This window comes from Silurus aristotelis, assembly GCF_946808225.1.
Source record: "Silurus aristotelis genome assembly, chromosome: 5".
NCBI lineage: Eukaryota > Metazoa > Chordata > Actinopteri > Siluriformes > Siluridae > Silurus > Silurus aristotelis.
This window is the reverse complement of record NC_139578.1, coordinates 26,941,557-26,961,516: the sequence shown is the minus strand read 5'-3', so window position 1 is coordinate 26,961,516 and position 19,960 is coordinate 26,941,557. Positions and strand designations below refer to the sequence as shown.

At 39.6% G+C, this 19,960-nt stretch overlaps 1 protein-coding gene across 13 annotated transcripts in view; it reads left to right on the top strand.

Moving 5' to 3' along the window:
• Window positions 1-19,960, top strand: part of adgrl2b.1 (adhesion G protein-coupled receptor L2b, tandem duplicate 1) — a 143,173-nt gene that overhangs the window by 61,379 nt on the left and 61,834 nt on the right. For all 13 annotated transcript variants that reach the window (XM_083542572.1, XM_083542568.1, XM_083542569.1 and 10 more), the window contains exons 5-6: window positions 5,497-6,297; window positions 19,094-19,396. In XM_083542572.1, the coding sequence (XP_083398698.1) occupies window positions 5,497-6,297; window positions 19,094-19,396 (1,104 nt within the window). The remainder of the gene's footprint in view (window positions 1-5,496; window positions 6,298-19,093; window positions 19,397-19,960) is intronic.

Genomic DNA, 19,960 nt, shown 5'->3' with positions numbered 1-19,960 from the left:
AAATCGAATAAATAAAATAAAAATAATACCTACTGAAAATTAGCATTGAAATCAGCCATCATTCAAAATATATATATATATATGTACATATATAAAAGTATTGAGGCACCTGACCTTTCAGCCATATATGGTTCTTCTACAAACTTTTACCACACTTTTTGGAGGCACACAATTATTCAATATGTCTTTGAATGCATTAGTAATATTTCCCCTTAATTCGAACTAGAAGACCCAAACCTGTTCCAGCATGACAATGTCCCTGTGCACAAAGCCACTTAAGAAGCTACATAAAGATATGCTTTATGTGGTTTAAAGTGGAAGATCTTCTGCTATAGAAATTCAACCATGGAAACCTCACCTCACCTTCAATAGCCCTTGAATTTACTTACACCCTTGTGGCTGAATGAGCACAAATCTCCAGAAGCACACTCCAAAATCTAGTAGAACATCTTCCCAGAAGGGTGGAGGTTATTATAACAGCAAACGGGGACTAAATGTGGAATGGGTAGATGTCTGTGATATAGATATAGATAAATATATGAACTGGAAGTCATCCTATTAATTGAATGCTGTGCAGTTTGACATCAACACGAAAGTTTGGAACTAATAATTCTATCAGCAGTCCTACTACATCCTACTGCATAGCAAACCAACTCGCATAAACTGGCCAAAATTTCGCATGTTGGTTTTTGATCTTGTCTGAAAACAGAAACCAAGCAAATGTTAACAAATGCATGAGTATTGGCATAAAAAAAAAAAAAAAAAGATATATATAAAGTGCACAACTGGAAGCGTAGTTCCTTTTAACACATCTCTGTTAATTAGACTTTGTCTTTTCATTTAGTCTTCGCAGCTGAATGTCTCATTTCGATTTCGAGTGTCTGCAGCCTTTCCTCTGGAAATTGAAGAAGAAAAAAAGCCCTGTCTACCGAGTCATCTGTTAATCTCTTCTGCAGACATGCTTGCTTTTTTCCACTTACATTTGGGTGTTTAAGTTCTCTAGTTTTTCAGATCAGCCCTGAATTGGAGCGCATGCTCTACTGCTTTCTGCCAGTGAATAGAGTTTTTTTTTTTTTAAATAAAAAAGCCTTTATTTACAGCTATGGTCATCAGCTATATCTCTAGCTTGATTGATTTTTTTTTCTGTGAAGCAAGAACATTTTTCCCTTCAGAAAAGTCATCGGTAGAAGAAAAAAGATGTGGAACCTGTCAAGGCTTTTTTTTTTTTTTTTTTTTTTTTCCCACAAGCTGTAATGAGTGCTTTTCTCTTTGGCGTGTGCTGCCACGAATGCTTATGAACAGAGCCGGTGCCTGACGTACAAAAGACGTGCATGCTCAAAAAACAGGCCTTCTAAAAAAGTGCGTAGACTCATCTCCCACGCACACTCTGGGATTTTACAGCAAGCCGACGACACGGAAACGTGCGTCTCGTTCTTTTTTTGCACGCTTGTACTGGTGTGTGTGCAGTCTGGGAATGCAATAGAATGTAACGATGTTACGGTTCATAAAAAAAAAAAAAAACAGTGTATGGTCTTAGAGAACAACTGACAATGGACATGTGGAATCTTTGAAAGGAGAAGCTACGAAATCAGCATGTTTATGGATCAAAGATTTTTCGGAGCTGTTTCTTGATTTCAGAGCCGAATGTGCTTTTCAATTGGAACCAAAAAATCTCTGTGATCCCTTAAAACATACATTTGTTTACACAAGCAAGCAACAAGAAGACAAGCAATGAATACTTCTTCTTTTTTTTTTACTATATTAATATAGAAGTGTTTCAATGCAACAAGTATTTTCCGGATTGTTTTTTTTTTTTTTCAATTTGGATTAGTTTAAAGACAGAAAAGCAACAAATATGAAATATTATCTTTTGGTCAGGTTTTAATTCAGTTCCCTTTTTCAAAACATTAGTTCCTACCTGCATATATTTTCTATTTACTCTTTTTTTGGGACACCAACAAAAGAGAAAACTTAGAATTACCTATATATTTTTTGGATGGATGGATGGATGGATGGATGGATGGATAGATAGATAGATAGATAGATAGATCGATCGATCGATCGATAGATAGATAGATAGATAGATAGATAGATAGATAGATAGATAGATAGATAGATAGATAGATAGATAGATAGATAGATAGATAGATCTGTAATTGTATACTAAGTTCTTGTGTGAAAAAGAAATATTTTGTCTTGACAAAGAAAAAAATAAATAAATAAAGAAGGATAGAAACAAAGAAAAAAACAAGAAGAAGAAAAAAATAAAGCCACAAACAGAAGAACAGACGAACAGAAAGAGACATTGATAGACGGACGGACGGACGGACAGATAGATAGATAGATAGATAGATAGATAGATAGATAGATAGATAGATAGATAGATAGATAGATATTTTAGGTAATTGCATAGTGCAGGTAGGCAGCAACAAAATGCAGTTTAGAATCTCCCAGAAGTGCCAGGAAAGAAAGAAAGAAAGAAAGAAAGAAAGAAAGAAAGAAAGAAAGAAAGAAAGAAAGAAAGAAAGAAAGAAAGAAAGAAAGAAAGAAAGAGAAAGAAAGAAAGGAGGAAAGCCACAGACAGATGGAAAGACAGAAAGAGAGATTATAGATTAGATAGATAGATCTATCTACTAGTAGCATTTTATATCTGATTCTGTTAAATATAACCAACATACACCTCTGGCAACCTGTAGATCACATAGTACTGGACACCAGTAGAGACCATCATAAAGCAGCCAGATTCCAATAGGTTTCTACATAAGATTTTTTTTTACTTTGTTAATAATGATTTAATGATGTATATCAACACACTAGGTGAGGGAAACATGGTGATGGATAATGTTTAAGTGGTTAATTCTTATTAATGTAATACATAATAATATAAAAAAAAAGAGCTACAATAGATACTTGTTGCTTGCTGGTGTAAACTTAGCGCTAAAGGTGACGACTTTTCAGCCTTTACAACAGGTTCTATTCAGCGGAAACTTGCTGAGCGTTGGTGTTCGATTCCCCGAGCCGCCTTCTGAAAGCCTTATGAGGTGGCGTAATGAGCGTGTCACAGGCCAACATCAAAAGGCAATTTGCAGCGATGCCTCTTTTCCTCGATGTAATCAGCGCAATTGTCTGATCGCTGCAATAAAGCCACCGTCCGGGAATGAATTTGCTTTTGTTAACAGAAAGCATTAATACTCCATTAATGTGCAAGTGATCTGTGATGCGCTATTGACTCTGACTAATGCAGTTGTGAGATGGCCTTGGTCAACATTTCCCTAATTTTATCCAACAGTAGTGTTTTTTTTTTTTTTTTTTGCTTTAGGCAGTGTTTATGGCAGCGTTTCCACAAACGAAGGATTGTAGCCTATTTATATGCATATGAGATCATGAATAATAAAAATAGGTGGGTTTTTTTTCTTCAGGGATTAGTTTTTACTCAGCAGTCAAGTTGTTTGCAGTTAATTGACAACAAATTTTTGGATAGAACCTACAACTTGAGGCAGAAATTGAGAAAAGCATCTGCTATGTGCTCTTTTGTTCTTATTCTTTGTTCTCACAGATTAATGGTGTAAGCAATTACACTAGTGATCTTTTTTTTTTTCAAGTACTCAGCAAGTTGAAAAGGCATCCTTCAAGCCCTGCTCTAAAAACCTTCAAGAACACGTATATAATCAGTGTATTTTTTTATAAATTTTTTTGCTTTTTTTCTGGTTCTCGGTTCATTTCTCTGTCTCCTGTCTTCCACTCTTTCCTCTCTTTAACGATTAACCTTCTTTCTTCGTTAATAGGGATGAACCAATGTAGCAACATCAATAGTCGTTTATAGCAGGGGTTCCCAAATGTTAATTGGTTGCAAGGAAATCTAATATCCTATATCCCATTGCAGGTTTTTATATCGCTCAAAAACGTTCAGCAATTGAAACGGGTAATAAGAACCCACACACATTTAATGTGTTAATTTTATCCTGTACAGAGTCTTTTTTCGACTTTTATCCAAAAGAAGCCTTGAGCAGTCCGTAAGTCATTTTGGGAACCGCTGCACTACGAGAAATGCATTTTGTGACTAGATCTTTGTCCTTGACGACATGATATCACGTGTATTGAAATCTTTCTGTCTTCTTACATCCTCTGACTCACTCCGTATAGATGTACTGTACCTGTAGAACTTCTTTATGACTCATGCTAATCTTTCTCTTCCTTGACACTTCTTTCCACTGTTTTTTTTTTTTTCCACTGCTCAATAGAAGTGGAGCAAAAAGGTAAATGGCCGCTCTGGTTCTCGGTCCTCAGCTCCTTGTTGTGTGTTTGTATGGTTCTGAGCCGTCCACCTCCGACCCCCTTCCTCCCCCCTCCTTTTTTTCAACCTGCTCCCGCCTCTTCCCCCAACCCGATCCTTTTCCTCTTCCGCTCCTTATCCCCACATGACAACTAGATCCTCGAGATCGCAGCGATCTCGGCCTCATTGACTCCAAATGATATTAGAGTGCTGTTTGGATGAGATGTCCCATCATAATCAACATCTTCACATCACCTTTTTTTTATAGATATGCTTTGGTCTTGGGGTGTTCAACCTGAAGATCCTGGAGAAACTTATAAGATGGAGCAAAAAAAGTCCATCACCTTTTATGTTTTGGCCAAATCGAGAGATATTTTGCCATGATTCGTTTAAAGGCCCCCCCCCAAAATTTGGCTTATCTGTTTGGTTTATCCGATCACCTGCCATGGCACATCAGATGGTTGGTAATGGTAGAGAGAGGTCTTTGATAGTGTTTAACGTCATTGGGTGCACGTCCAAAATTCAAAGATAGATCTTCAGCAGGGCCTCTTTCAACCATTATCAGCTCAATCCCTACTCTGTCTTTCTCTCTTGCTGTTTGTCATCCTATCTGTCCCTAAGAAGCTTTGGCATTCTGCTCCACTGTCCTTTTCCTGCCTCATCCTCCTATTGCGTGTCATGCGTGTCGTTTGTTCTTTCCTCAGACATGATTCATGTATGTGTGTGTTTTTATTTAAAGGTATGGCTCTCACGCCAATGATTAGAATCCAATACCCTCAGTTATTTGACGCTAAGTTCGGCTGATTTAAAAAGAAACGTAGCAACGAATGCCTACTTAGGGAACACATCCAGAACTGAACTACATCTCTCTTTCTCGTTTCCTTTCATTTACAGGACATCCTTTGCAGTTCTTTCACTTTTTTTATTTCAGTTACACTTGTGTTAAGATGTCTCAGGGAGCAAGGGCATATCGAAACATACCAAATCACAGCTGCACGCACTTACTGAACCTGTTGAGTCTCCACTCAACTGTGCACACCACATTGTCAAAATGAGTTTGGGATCTCAAATCTCATGTAATACATGTTTTACGCACATACACACACACACACACATACACACACACACACACACACCTTTTGCAGTTAAAAAAATCTTTTTAGAAGAAGAACAAATCGATACAAAGCATTTCTAACTCTTGCTCTCGTGGCTTTTCATTTCAGTTTTCATTTGTCCTGGGACTTTGAAGGCAGTGGGGGAACCTGGTTTTACCTTTGAGGCTGAGCAGCAAGCGGGAGCTTGGTGCAAAGACCCCCTGCAAGCTGGGGACAAGATCTATTTCATGCCCTGGACACCATATCGTACGGACAACCTAATCGAATACAACTCGCTTGAGGATTTTCGCAACGGCAGGCAAATGACAACGTACAAGCTGCCTCATCGAGCGGATGGCACCGGGTTCGTGGCCTACGATGGTGCCATCTTCTTTAACAAAGAACGGACGAGGAACATCGTCAAGTTTGACCTGCGCACTCGCATCAAAAGTGGCGAGGCCATTGTGGCCAACGCTAACTACCATGACACTTCGCCTTACCGCTGGGGAGGTAAGACTGATATTGATCTGGCTGTGGATGAGCGGGGATTGTGGGTAATCTACGCAACAGAGCACAACAATGGGCGCATCGTTGTGAGCCAGCTGAACCCGTACACGTTGCGATTCGAGGCAACTTGGGAGACATCGTATGACAAGCGCTCGGCCTCTGATGCCTTCATGGTGTGCGGAGTGCTGCATGTGGTGCGCTCCAGCTATGAGGAGAACGAGAGCGAGGCCAGCAAGAGCCATATCGACTACGTCTACAACACCAAGCTAGGCCGCGGCGAGTATACCGACATCCCCTTCCCGAACAACTATCAGTTCATTGCTGCTGTGGATTACAACCCTCGAGACAACCAGCTCTATGTGTGGAATAATTTCTACATCCTGCGCTACGAGCTGGAGTTCGGCCCGCCGGATCCTGATGAAGGTAAGAATCATTATCTCGCTTTTGTCTGAAATTGCAGATAGTTTGTTTTTGTGCTGATTATACTTTGAGTGTGCAAGGTTGCAAATGGCCGTGCTTTAATTTAGTATTGTGATGCAAATGCAATGCACAGGCAAGTTTTTCAGTCCGAGCTCTCTAAACAGGATGACAGCCACTTGCTCAATTCTGGTGCTAGTTTAAATGTTGAGCCTTTAGAAACACATACAAAATGCAAAGGAAGTTTCATTGCTGATATGAGCAAGACTGGCTAAACCAGCTAAAGAGCTGTAAGCTCAGCGACTCGCTCATAAAGAGGCTCTGACCTCATCGAGTATCTAATCTCAAGGCCCTTGGCCCATCTATTATGAACGTGACACGGTTAACCTTCTCTCTGCACTCGTGTGCATCATGATGTGAAATATGCTATTGCTATCTCGTGCAAATGCTCAATGAGCCTAGATTTGACCTTCTCCCTCCTCGGCCCTTTAAAGATTCCCATGATACCCGTTGCCATGGTCACCTCATCAAAGAATACGATCTGAAGCAGATTTGGACTATATCCAACATTACTGCAGCAAGCGCAAAAGGACAAAAGCATGGTTCACTCCCAACAGATTTCCCAAATCACCACTGGTGAAGACCTCCCATACCGAGGGCTATATCTTACATTGTGCTCAATTTGAACGATTCCCGTCTCAAGAGTCGAGAGGAGCCAGGTGTGTTAGACAGCACTTTTCCATCAGAGGGATAATAGGTCTAATTACTCAACCACTCCTTCAAGTGTGAGTCGGAAACCCCTGGCAACCCCTCCCACAGCTGTCCATCCACCCTAGGGACAACATTATCTTTCTTAAAGTGGCCACATTTCTTTGCATAGAGTGCAGCATTTGGTAGAATGGGGAAACTTGCAATAGAAGGTACATAACATGCAACTTGTCCTGTGTCAAATTATTGTCCCTTGACAATCCAGGACTTATTCCTACCATCTGCCCATTGTTGCCAGGATAGTCTTCAAGACTAAGTATGAATGAATGAAACAAAATGATTTTAGAAACCATTTTGTGCTTGCAAAAACAAATGGGTGTTGCTGAGGACAAGGGATGCTTGCTGAGGGCAAGGTAACTTCTGTTCAAAGCTTTGGCATTGTTTTTGGTCTATTATTTTGTTAATTTGCCTTGTAGACACATAGCATTAGCAGTTGTAATGTACAGATTGGCACAAGTTGTGTAGATAAGTAATGCAAGAAACGGCAGAAGAATATACAGAGCAACTTGCTTTTTGCATTTACATTTATGGCCTTTGGCAGACGCCCTTATCCAGATTGACTGAGCAGGTGAGGTTTAAGGGCCTAACTCAAGGATCCCAAGTCCAATGCCTTAACCACTAAGCTACTAATTCCCATTTGCTGGTCCAATGCTAGTCGCTCTGATTGGTCAAATTTTAGAAAACACATGTAATTCCTTTGTTAAGGAGAAAAGTCTATGTTTTAATCTACAGCATTCACATAATCAACAGTTGACCATTTGTAATTCGGACTTTGATCACTGGCCTTTGGGTGAAATGTCTTGAGTAAGTTGCTGGATATATTTAACATTTGTTAGCTTCACTTAGAACCGCAACACCAAAGTAAAGATTTCTCTTTCATGTTGTATTTTCTCAGCCAGTCTCTGAGCCTGTTCCTGCCTGGACTATGTCTTTTTTTTTTACCATATTCTTAAAAAAAAAACAACACCACAGCAAACGACTTCTTACCTACTTGAGATGTACTACTGCTAGCAGTTGCCTTAACAGTACTTATACAAAGGGCTTGTAGATCTAGTCATATAGTCTTGAAGCAACCTTTGACAAGCTGCAATTAAGTCGATCCAGACACTAGAATTTTAATGGGCTCACCACGGATGCATGCAAACAGCCTGCCGTCGCTCTGACGCTCACATGTATGTAAATGTGATTAACAGCAGAATTATCATAATTGCCATCCGCGGGTGATCACAGCAGCATGACAAAGAACAGTCGCGATTGCGGTGCGTTTCCAATGAAGTGCATGAAATATTCAGCTTTTAAGTTTTTATTTATTGCTTTATATCTTTAGATGCCTTTTCCAAAACTCTGCAATGCCAATGAGAATAGTCTAGAGTAAGCAGCACAGTTTTGTACACGATTCCGAAGAGCTGTTGCCGAAGGGAATAGACTTAATAGTAAACGAGATTTGTTCGAAGTTATGGAACAATTACACAGATGGTCAATAACATGGAGCATAAATGGAAGTAATTGGCTAATGTTTACAAGGTCACCGTGCCTTACGCTTCTTCGCCTAGTTAAATATAAATGCTACAGTCTATTTTTTCCCGCTCGTGGTATGAGACGTAATAAAATAAAGAAGACGCAATTGTGCTGAGACAGTGCCTCGAAATTGCAAACGTTTAAAGAGTAGATTGATCGTCGGACATTAAGATCATCTCGGCTCGTGATTACGTCCCAGGATCGTGTCAGCACACCGAAAAAAACCCTCCGCCGACCGCATTTTGAAGAAGCGGAACTTGGGTTACACGCATGTTTTATGTATTTGCATGCATTTATGAATAGCCATTAGGCTGGCCTACGCTAATGTGGACTCCGGTATTGCTGAAAGGGGCCATTGTTATAAATTGCGATTCGCTTTAATGAAATTACCACCGTGGCTGCGCTCAGGGCGGTTGCACAGAAACAGTCCTGGATTGATTCTGTAGATTACACGCTTAGCCTGGGCTGCTAAAGCGTTTGTAAGACGAAGCGAATTGTAGGAATATTGTAACACGATGCCGTCATAAGGACACAGATACCATTTTGATATTCATAGTAAAGCCCCAAATGTTCCTTTAGCTTCCTGTGACGCTGAACATTCCTCAACAGAACAGTGACAGTGATCCATTTGCAGCAAGTCTAGGAAATGGTGCTTATCATGGTCTTCCTTTGATATTTCTGATGTTCCTTGAGGGTGAAACCTGACACAGATAGGATAATTTATTCAAGAAAGACAAAAAAGAAAATATGAACACAAGCTTTTTTCTTTCTCCCCCCCATATGCGACAGGAACCAGAGTGAAGCCTTTATCTCCTGGTGTGGTATTAAAGAGCGCCTCTCAAGCTCACAGCATGTGGGGCCACTTGTAGCTCTCTGGATAACAGTGCCGCATGAGGCGCTTGTTAAACTTGGCATGGAATTATTGGAGTCGTGCCACAATACACATGTCTTTTGACATTCGTGAAGCACAACCGATGGTGTAGGAGTTCTCTTTACACAACATAACACTTTTGGAATGCGGCTCGAGCTCTTGGATCTCGTTGTCTCGAGTTCTTGGATCTCGGGTTTCGCTGGACACTGCCGGGCTGCGAACAGCTGAGACACGCATAAATGGATTAGCAGTGCTGTACTGGAGATCCTTTTTGCATTGCATATCAGGAACCGTGCTAATGAACAAATTTTTTTTCCTGTGCTGCACTTTGCTGAACTTCATGCTTAATGAGCTTGTCTTATCCCCTAGATTTACATCAATTGTATTATATCGAGATTAAGGACGAATTGGATTAAATGTTAGGGTTATACAAATGCATCTCACAATAAATAAAGTGTCTCAGGAATAAGTGAACTGATCCTATTGAGAAGTTTAACAGTGGTGCACCAGGAGGCCATCTCACAGCTCCAGGGTCCCCATTTTTATCCTGTTTAGAAAATCCGGGTTGTCCAAGTTAAGTTTTGAATTGACAGTGGCATTAATCTTGTTTTGTGTGGTCAAATCATGACACATTATTACACAACATCAAGAAATTCACCATATGAGCGATTTAGCTAGCTAGTAGAACTAGTGAACCAGTGTGTACAGTGTGTACTATATTATGCTATACATTAACACATTACTTTAATAATGCAGGAAATACATTTGACTTTACTTATATATTTATAAAGATATAAGGTCAGTCTGAAACCATTCAAGAATTGAGATATATGGCTAATAAATTTAGCCATCAATATAATCGGGCTGCTGCAACTAAACTGCTATACTCAGCTACTGTGTATGAGCTTTTAGCATGCTAGTTACAATTTGAGGGATTAGGAATGAAGCAGAATTTCCTAATAAACCTCAACTTTAACATCACTTTCCATCTGCTGCTGCATACACTTTGTATTTTTAATGTCGGTTTAGCTAATGACGTTAGCTAATGTGTGTGTGTGTGTGTGTGTGAGTCATTAGCATGCTAGTTACCATTTGAGTAGCAGCTTTTATCAGTTAGCCTTTCAGCTATTAGGCACTCTTTTACCTTTTAGTTTTTCTTTTGTAAATCTTTCTTTTACTCTCATCCTTTAAGTGTTTAGAGTTTTTGCTTTTTGACCTGAGCGGAGAAAAAATAATTGTATTTGAAAAAATTTACCACAGAAAGTATTACTTTTTACCTCCTTTACATCTTTTTTTTATATGTTCGGTCGGTCAAACCTACAAAAAAGGTTTGACCGACTAACTAACTAGTCGTTTATTTATATTTTTATGGTTTATACTCGTCTTTTTTATACTTAACATAACTCCAGACACATACACAGTCTGACCAGTTCCTTTTCATATGACTTTTTTTTCCAGAAGGAGGATTTTGTTAATAGGTTTGTGTTCGGCTAATGAATGAAAAGTGGTGCCAGTTTGCAATCTGTCGTTGTTGATGAATACGACGAAACAGTCTTTTTAACCAAATTAACACTTATAATGAAGAAATATTGAATATTAGGACTGTTAGGACTGGCGGTTTTGTTAATTTGTTTGTTTCTTCATGGCTTTGGTTTGAGAAAGAAAAGACAAGTTGTGACTAACGTGATATAAAAGAAGAAGGAAAAAAAACACAGCCCAAGTCTTATTTCTTATTGGCTTCAAATGCAAAAGGAGCCCTGTCAATAAAACATGCGGCGAACACAGTTAAGCACTAGCGAATTAAACACCTCATAGTGATATTTGAAAGGAACTGCATGGAGCACACAAGCAAAGTATTACCTTGGCCTAAGGAATTAGAAAGCCATAATCACGTGAGCTAATCATTTCCAGGACAATTTTCAAATTAATGCAGGGAAAATGGATTTGCCTCAGAGCCAGTATTGATCTTCAAGTCGACGAGTGAAAGCATAAAATTAATTACTTTCAGCAGTCACGAGGGGCTCCATAAAGATGTAGTGGGATTCGGCACGAGCGTCCCAGACGACTAGTCGTGTTTGCGTCCATCATGGAAATGAAACGCGAAATGAGACGCGCCGCCGCTAAACGAACGCTAACCGAGCGCACGCCGGTGTGTGTCACTTATGTATTCAGAGTCATTAGCGAGGTTAAAGGTCGATATCCAGAGGGGAAAGGAATCGCACAGTGGAGGGCCTTGAGGTCTGTTGCCATGGTACCGGAGCAGCAGAGGCATGTGGAGTCGAAATGAAATGCAATGCAAACGGTGGGGGTTAAAAAAAAAGAGAAAGAAACATGCTTTGTGTCTCCTCTCTCAGACACAGCGTTTGTCTTCACTCTCTTTTCGTTTGACCAGAGGCACGGCGTCTGTGCTGAGGATAATAAGCTGCAGCTTTGGCTCTCGTAAATCAGGGTTTGCCAAACACACTCTGGCACCGATCCGCCTGTGTCTTTTAAGAGCCTGTGATGGGAGAGGATCAGTCTGTTAATGGTTTATGTTTAAATAGTGGCGAATCACTGAGCACCTGTTAGAACGACATGATTGCCGGATAATGAGTGTCTGTTTAGCAAACTGGGGCTATTCGCACACGCAGTTCACCAAATCATCGTTTTTCCACATCAGATTGCACAAATTCGAGCTAAAATTATCGTTTTTTTGGGGGTTTTTTTTGGTGGAAAGGAATCTCCCAGAGGAACTTATTATTAATTCCTCTTGTGGATACACTTAAGGTTAATAGAATACAATTCATGGTTCATAGAAACATTATAATTTTGACATTGTCTTTATTTTCGTTGTCTTTTTTTTTTCAACAAAATAAAACGGTTACAAAGCTAAGGGCCAATATCACAATGTGATACTTATATTGCAAAAAAATATATAATAATTCTATAAATGAATATCACAAATTGTTACAGTTTCTGAAAGATGAAATTTTTCATTATTTAATAGAACATTATTTATATCTTATTGTTATTTATTTATTTATTTATTTATTTATTTATTTATTTATTTATAATTCTGCATTATTTATTATTGTACCATCTTTCTAATTATTGCATGCAAATTCGTTTTGGAAATTTTTTTTTTCAACCTTTAAATATTGTACAATATTGAAAGGGCATTTAAGTACCACGATTTTTCTTTTTTTTTACCCCATTTTTTTACACTAGCGCCACTGTACTCGCGTGTATGTCGTCAGCGTAGTAGTCGTTGGGTTGGAAATCGATAATTGAAGCAAGAAGCGTATTTCAGGCTATAATTATCTTTTATGAGTGGTGGGTGGGGGGTGGGGTGGTGGTCTGCATCGGAAACTGAGACAAATTCCCATCTGCATGCATTTAAGAGTGCAGTAATCATGGTGAGAGGTGATTCAACAAAATCAGGTCGTCTGGAGTGGGGCTGCCGCTTACGTAACGACCAAATTTGTTCCACTAAAATAAATCTTCAGTAGAACGATTGCTTTTACAGCTCTTTCTCGGGTCACTAAGAGTTTAGAACGACTTGCAATCAAAGTGCAGGAGTTACTTATCTAGGTGGCGATCTTCATTTAGTTGGGTTTTATTTTTTTGCATTTTTTCCAACCATCTGCTGTGTTTAGTTTTGATTGTTATCCAGGCCCTAATATTTCTCAGAAGAAAATATGTATTGATCTGTGATTTCTTGGCCACCGGGAATTTGTTCTTCTTTCCGAAATGAAATGCTTCTTTAACTGGTGCAGATTTTCAGCTTAAGCCTTCTTGCTTCTGTGGGTGCTGAAAATCTGGGTCACTGAACTGTAGCTAAAAAGATGTAAAGTTTGCTGAAGGTGCTCTGCCCGAGAGAGGCAAGCAGCGTGGCGGCGAATAAAAACAGTCCCGGATTGAGATTCTGCACTTTGAGCTCGCTTTCTTATCACACTCTCTTATTGTGCGCCATTAGCTGGTGGCTAGAAAGTGGTGCGTTTTCTCTTAACAGAGAAAGGCGTGTCTATGTGTGGCAGGTGTTGGCAGAGGTCGAAAACGAATCTGTCGAGTGACAGGTGGTGGAACAGTTTCTCGCCGTGAGAGCTTGCACGGAAAGACAAATCAGACCCCACGAGATAAAACCTGCATCTGTCTCAATCACGGTTTGATTTAGACTCAGCATATGCGAGAAAGCAGTCATAAATGACTTTGGTCGCTAGGTCACATGATCGATCGGCAGGATGACGAAAGGCTGATAAATCGCTTCGCCATGGGCCTTTTTTATTCACCGCACCGCTAGATGTGTTTCGAGGCTAATGACGGCACATATTTACAGATCACTTCGCATATACGTTAAGCGGCGACAGCCGAAATAAAAATGTCCTTTTAATTGAAACAAATAAGGAAATCGCATGCAAGCGTTATTTTTTTTTGTTCCTGTTGGTATTCCTATCGTGACATTTAAGAACGTTTTTTTTATTTTTTTTATTTTTTTTTTTACCCCCCTGCTATTGTGTGAATTATAAAGAGCTCTTTTGCTTTTTAATGATATCTAATCCTGGAACCTGAAACCTATTAAAAGTTGAAGCTCAACTTGCAACCTAAATCCCATTAAAAGTTTAAATTTGGCTTCGTCACATTGTGTTGTTTGGCTGCATAAAGCTCGCTGATACAGGCCGAAGAAGCAGAGCAAACAATGGCTCATGATTGTGCGTTAGTGTGTAACACGATCTAAATCGAGACTTTTTTTTTTTTTATAAAATGTTAAAAAAAGAAAGGAAACCCAGAACACTTTTTAAGTCCATGTATGTAACATTAAATTTTTTTATTTAATTTAATTTTAGATTGATTTTCTATATTTCTTTTATTAGAATGGGAAAATTAAAAAGTGATTATATGTATACAAATTTAATATTTACATATTTAAAAGGAAATTGAAATTGATTTTCTCAAATAAAATAAAATAAAATAAAAATAAATCAAAGACAATCTAAAGTTGACTAGGTTTTAAACTACTACTACTGTACTACTGTACACAAAGTCTAGAAAGAAAACATTCATAAATACAAACATGGAAAGAAATGCCCACCTTGATACATTTCAAGGTTTATTATTTAATTATAAATTTTTTTTATTACCATCACACCATCACAAATTCTTTGTTCATGCAATGATTCTGATTTTAAAGTTAGTTGGTATTTAGCTGTTTAGGCCACAGTATTAACCTGGCCATCCACTCATTCCAAATTAAAAAGCTAGCTAACTTTAAAAAAATATGAATTTAAAATATTTTTCATTAATACATTCATACATTTGTAAAATTGCAGCACTTGCCCGTTTTTCTCTTACTATTTTAACTATAATTTAAAAAATAATCCGTATTAGTTAAACCCCAGAGAATCTTTAATTAACCCAGTAATTACTGATCCACATCCGGGTCACTCAGCATCGTTTCATTTATTCCCAAAATGCATCTTAAAATAGCAAAAAAAAAAAAAAAAAAAACTCTCTCCAAGATATGAGCGTTCTCTCAATTTTTGAAATTTTCTGCCTCCTTTTTGAAAGACTTGTTGGTTCCCCTCATGAAAGGAAAATCCACTTTTGTGCTGAAGCCTGTGAGCTGCTTAAGGAACTGCAGCATCATTTGGTTCATCCAGACTAAACAAACATGTGCTGATCCTTCCATTATTATCGTGTTGTCTCATGGTTGGTGTGTTTTCTACGCTCGTTTAATAGCTTTTGTACGTTCCTTCAGCAGGCAGCCATCTGGAAACTCGAGCTGAAGGAAACTGCGCACAAAGTGGGCGAGCGAAGCTTGAAGTTTGCTTCGCTTAAAAGTTCGTCTGCTTCAAGCTAAGAAACTTAGCAAGATCTTTTGGCGCTAAGGAGATCTTGATGTTTTGTGTTCTCGTTGTTAAGCACCGATGAGCTTTCTCCTCAGTGTTTATTTTCTGCTCTCAGAGCCTTTAAAGTTTCCTCACATGATACTGTTAACAGCCGTCGCCTCTGATGGACTTCAACGTCCTTGATTTTTGATTCGTACACGCCGAGTGGCTTCACTGACTCCCCAAATGACAGCTAATTGAGGCTCGTTTCCCGGCGAGCGCTGCTGGACGACCCCCAAGCGTTCCTTTCTTCTGCCCGCCTGTGAAATTGGTCGGCATAATCAAAAGAAAATTGTAGAGCTGCCAGACGGGAGATGTCAGAAGAAACAGCGAGGCGGGCTAGCTTGTTGTTTACCTCTCTTGCTCTTTTTCTCCTCTTTTTACTCCTTTAGTTAGTTTTTTTTTGCTTCAGGAGACTATTTACCTGAATGTGAAGGGGGTTGAGAGTTCACTGGGGAATTGGCTCCATTGCCAGTGGTGGTGTTTTGATCAAATGGTGTTCTGGTGGTACGTACAGGCCGACAGTTGATTGACAGGCCGTTTAGTGATGTTACCCCTCATCTTCTGCAGTATCGACAATCCTCACCGGAAGTCAAGGCTTTGTGTTTTTGCAAGGTCATTTCGTATGAAACTATAAATGGTCTTCGGTTTAATCCAGAAATATCGTGTGCTTGTGGCTTTCTGTATTTCAGAATAATGATAGTACAGTAGTAGATTATTATCTTTACCCACTCACACGGACAGCTCAGCGAGATAATCATCAGATAATCAATCATTTATTGGGCAACTGAGCTGGAGGTGGTCTTCCATCATTTTATTAATTTTTTTCGCTTTACGTTCTGGTTTCAATGTGACTTCTGGCCCTGACAGAATATTTATTAAATATATATTACCGGTAGGGAAAATCAGTACTCTGGCCTCCTCATGTTTTTATTTACCGAACAAGTGGGTATAACCAGATTCCTGATGAAAAATATCCCATTCGCTCCCATTCATTTAGTTTTAAACTAAAGGGGATTATGATACGCTACTGTTAGCTGTAATGCTAGAAACTTATTAGAAACCCTAACACACATTAGCAAAGTGGCATTCTAACAGTCAGAACAATAAAACACTATCCAGATGTGGTTAACGTTCTTGAAGATAACGCTACATTTTTGAGAGAAAATCAGGAGATAAATAGGAATTTTAGGCATTTAGAAAGTCCTAGACTGAATACTGTATCTCTATCAGTAGGTATTTGAATGGGTTTGGGGGTGGGGGGGGGGATTTCCTAGACAGATCTTTATTATTTCTTGTGATCTTTAGAAAACGGTGAATGCTGCATTAAGTTAAATCCTAGAAGAAACTTTTGGGGAAAATCCTGTTCAGTCGTATTCAGGAAAAAAAAAGAAGTGTAACCTGACATGTCCTTCAGTGTTAAAGAATGAAAAATGGTTGTAGCATCTGTCTGTTATTAAAGATAATACCGTGTGTGTACAAGGAGAGCGAGAGAATGGATGGAGTGTGTAAGCGAGGTAAGAAACGTCAGCTCGTTCTCTCACAGCTGTCTTATTTCATTGCAGGAATAAGTCAGTAAATAATCAGCAGAGTGTCGTGACCCAGAGGGTTCGGATCGTTGCGTTTTAGCTTATTTTGTCCGTCTCAGGTTGCTCAGGTTTTCTCGGTGCAACGAGGGAGCGACTCGGGGAAATAATGAACTGCATATTTTACCGGAATGAAGAAACAAAAGAAAAGATGTTCCAGATTGGTGGCTTGGAAGGCAGCCCGGTGTGCGTGTGTGTTCGCTCGCAGGAAATGGAGATCCGTGTTCGATGATGGGTTGCCAGATATGTGATATTTCCTCTCCTGCCACAAATTCCACCCTTTCCAGTGTTGGCGCGGTTTATAGCGAGCTCTCTTTTCTAGCCGTTCAAGTGGCCTCGCTTGCGTTCAGCCAACCCACAAACACATTTACACTTTTTTCCTGGCGTTATCGTCCCCGCGCAAAGTGGGTTAGTGAACTGATCGAAGCGATTCTCTCCTCTCACACACTATACATCCACCAGGGAACTCGAACATGGCTTAATTCTTAGCTCCGCGAAGCCATTTTTTTCTTCCTCGCCTTGAAAGATGGGCATGTTTGATGAATCCGTGCTGTAGGCACGAAATCAAAAAGCGCCGATTTCATCAGAAATTCTCTTTCTATCTCGTGTACAATGCAAAGGAGTTTCCCCATAGACTCTATTGTTGCCCACTCAAACTCACTTTTAAAAAAAAATTTAAGATGAAGAGATATAAGGAGAGAAAGAGAGAGAGAGAGAGAGAGAGGGGGGGGGGGGACTGGTAATAGAGCTAATGTCAGAGAAAAGTGAAATGCAGTCGGGCTCAGATTTGTTTCTTGCCATTGACATTTAATCTGGGCAGAATAACAAACAGCTCCTATGAGGACGATACCTAAGCGAAGTGACGAGTCGGCATTAACTCCAAAGTGCAGAAAAAAAAGAAAGATGGGAACATTCTTCTGGGGACATTCGCTTTGCTATAAGTTAAAAAAATAAAGGAGGTAGGATTCAGGGTAGGTGGCAGCCCCTTTATTTTTGAATGATCACTTGATCTGACAGGAAAGCAGTGCGAACAGTGCACCTCATACCAGCCATTATCACACACGAGCCTCGGAGCACACAATGCGCTGCCGTACTGTAGTGGAGTCCAGATGTTCGTGTCTGACAAGAGCTTTATGGGTTTTTTATGTCCGTGGCTCAAAGTGGGGTTTGTGAAGCAAAGCCAGAGGGTCTTTAGTTGTTTTTTTTTTTTTTTTGGTTTGCTTTTGTTTTATTTTGTTACACTGGTGGAAACGACAACCCGCCATCTGTACGGTCATTAGGCGATTTTGTCTGGTCACTTGAATGGAATGGGTTTAATCAAAACATCATTAACTTGAAAATAATCCGCGGGTTTAATAAATTAGTCCAAATCGTAATAATGAGCCTAGTGCTTAAATGGTGTAGTGTATAATATAATGAGGGAATCGTTTTTTTTTTTCGTCCCTGACTGCACTTTTCTGAATTGAAATGTGGCAGAAATACAAAAGCAAGATGCTACGTGCTAATTAAATATCTCTCAGCTATCTGCTCAGCAAACTTTTTTTTTAAACAAACTAGCTATTTATGATTTATGGCTGAAATGTAAAATTTTGTTAGCAAGCTAATTAAACCCCCCCTACTAGAGAGGATAAGTGGCTAGTTTGGTAATGTTGCTGTTCTATTCTTTGAGGGGGGGGGTATGATTTTTTTTTCCTTGGCTTTTTCCTATTAGGCAAAAGAAGTACTATTAACTAAACGAGGTTGAATTTAAGTTTTGCTGTGTTTAAGTAGAAAGCTTAGCCAATGGTGGAGTTATATTGGGTGAGTAAAACTAGCATTTTATATGCAAGGCTTTAATGTAAAATGAGAAAATGGCTGCCTTATGGATAGCTACATAATGAAGGAACTGGTAATACTTTGTATGTCTCAGATATTGTATTTGTGCTCTATTTTCCCACAATATATTACCTGAGTCATAGGGAGAATTGCATTGTCAATCAAAAAAGTCTTTTATATTGTACTGCATATATATATTTTTTGACTTGATAAGCATCAGAGTAGGACACGAATCCCAAACCATCTGTAGTTTATTAAATAAAAGGCAACCTAATGCTTCCGAATGTCTAGCAAACTTCTAAACTTTGAGTTGCACCAATATATTTTGTAGCTTTTTTCGCAAATGCACTGTCAGCTAACCATACTAAATGTTCTCGCAGTGTCCACGCTTGCAGACGGGCTCACGTCGACGTCGTTCCCGAGAAGAACTACCACTACCGTGAGCACCAGCAGCAGCTCCACACACCGAATTCTGGCCAACACTACCATCACTGTTGACCCCAAACAGAGCAGAGGAGCTAAGGAGCCTCCGTTGGAGAAATCCGGGGGTGTCGATCCTACCAACGCCGGGCCTCCGCCCACCATCAGACGCTTCTGCGAGAGCACCGAGATCAGAGACATTGTCTGGCCTCGTACACACAGGGGCGTCACTGTGGAGCGGCCATGTCCCAAAGGAACCAGAGGTGTGTGTTTATGTGAATGTGTGTATGCAGTATCGGGTTACTGATTTAGATCGAGGTCATTGCAAGGCTGAACAAGGAAAGGTTGTGTTCCGATTGAACCATATGTGTGTGGGTGTGCAATTTGTGTATGGGGAACAGGGAAAAAAAAAATCTCTACAGATCCTCATTTCCCTCCAGGCTAGAACTGGCTGCCCAGACTGAAATTAACTTCGGAGTTCATTGGACTCTAGGAGTTAATTTAGCGCTGGTGATTTGCTGTTTATTTGTGTACGGAGTCATGTGATTAGTGTGTTGTGACAGCTTGTTTGTGGATTAGACGAGCATCTACACAGCTTGATTTGTTTTCCCGATCCATTTGGAAATGTTTTTTGGGAAAGAAAGCATGGCCTTGAGGCATTAATGAGGACAGACAGACTGCAGTATTATGCCGGTTACTTTGCATCTTCTTTTTCTGATTCGACTTTCGAGGTCTTTTAGTTCCTTTGCATATATTCCTCTACATGTGAATGTTCCTCAGGTTTTCTCTGCATGTGCATTATGTTTGAACATCTGGCTAAGGCTTTT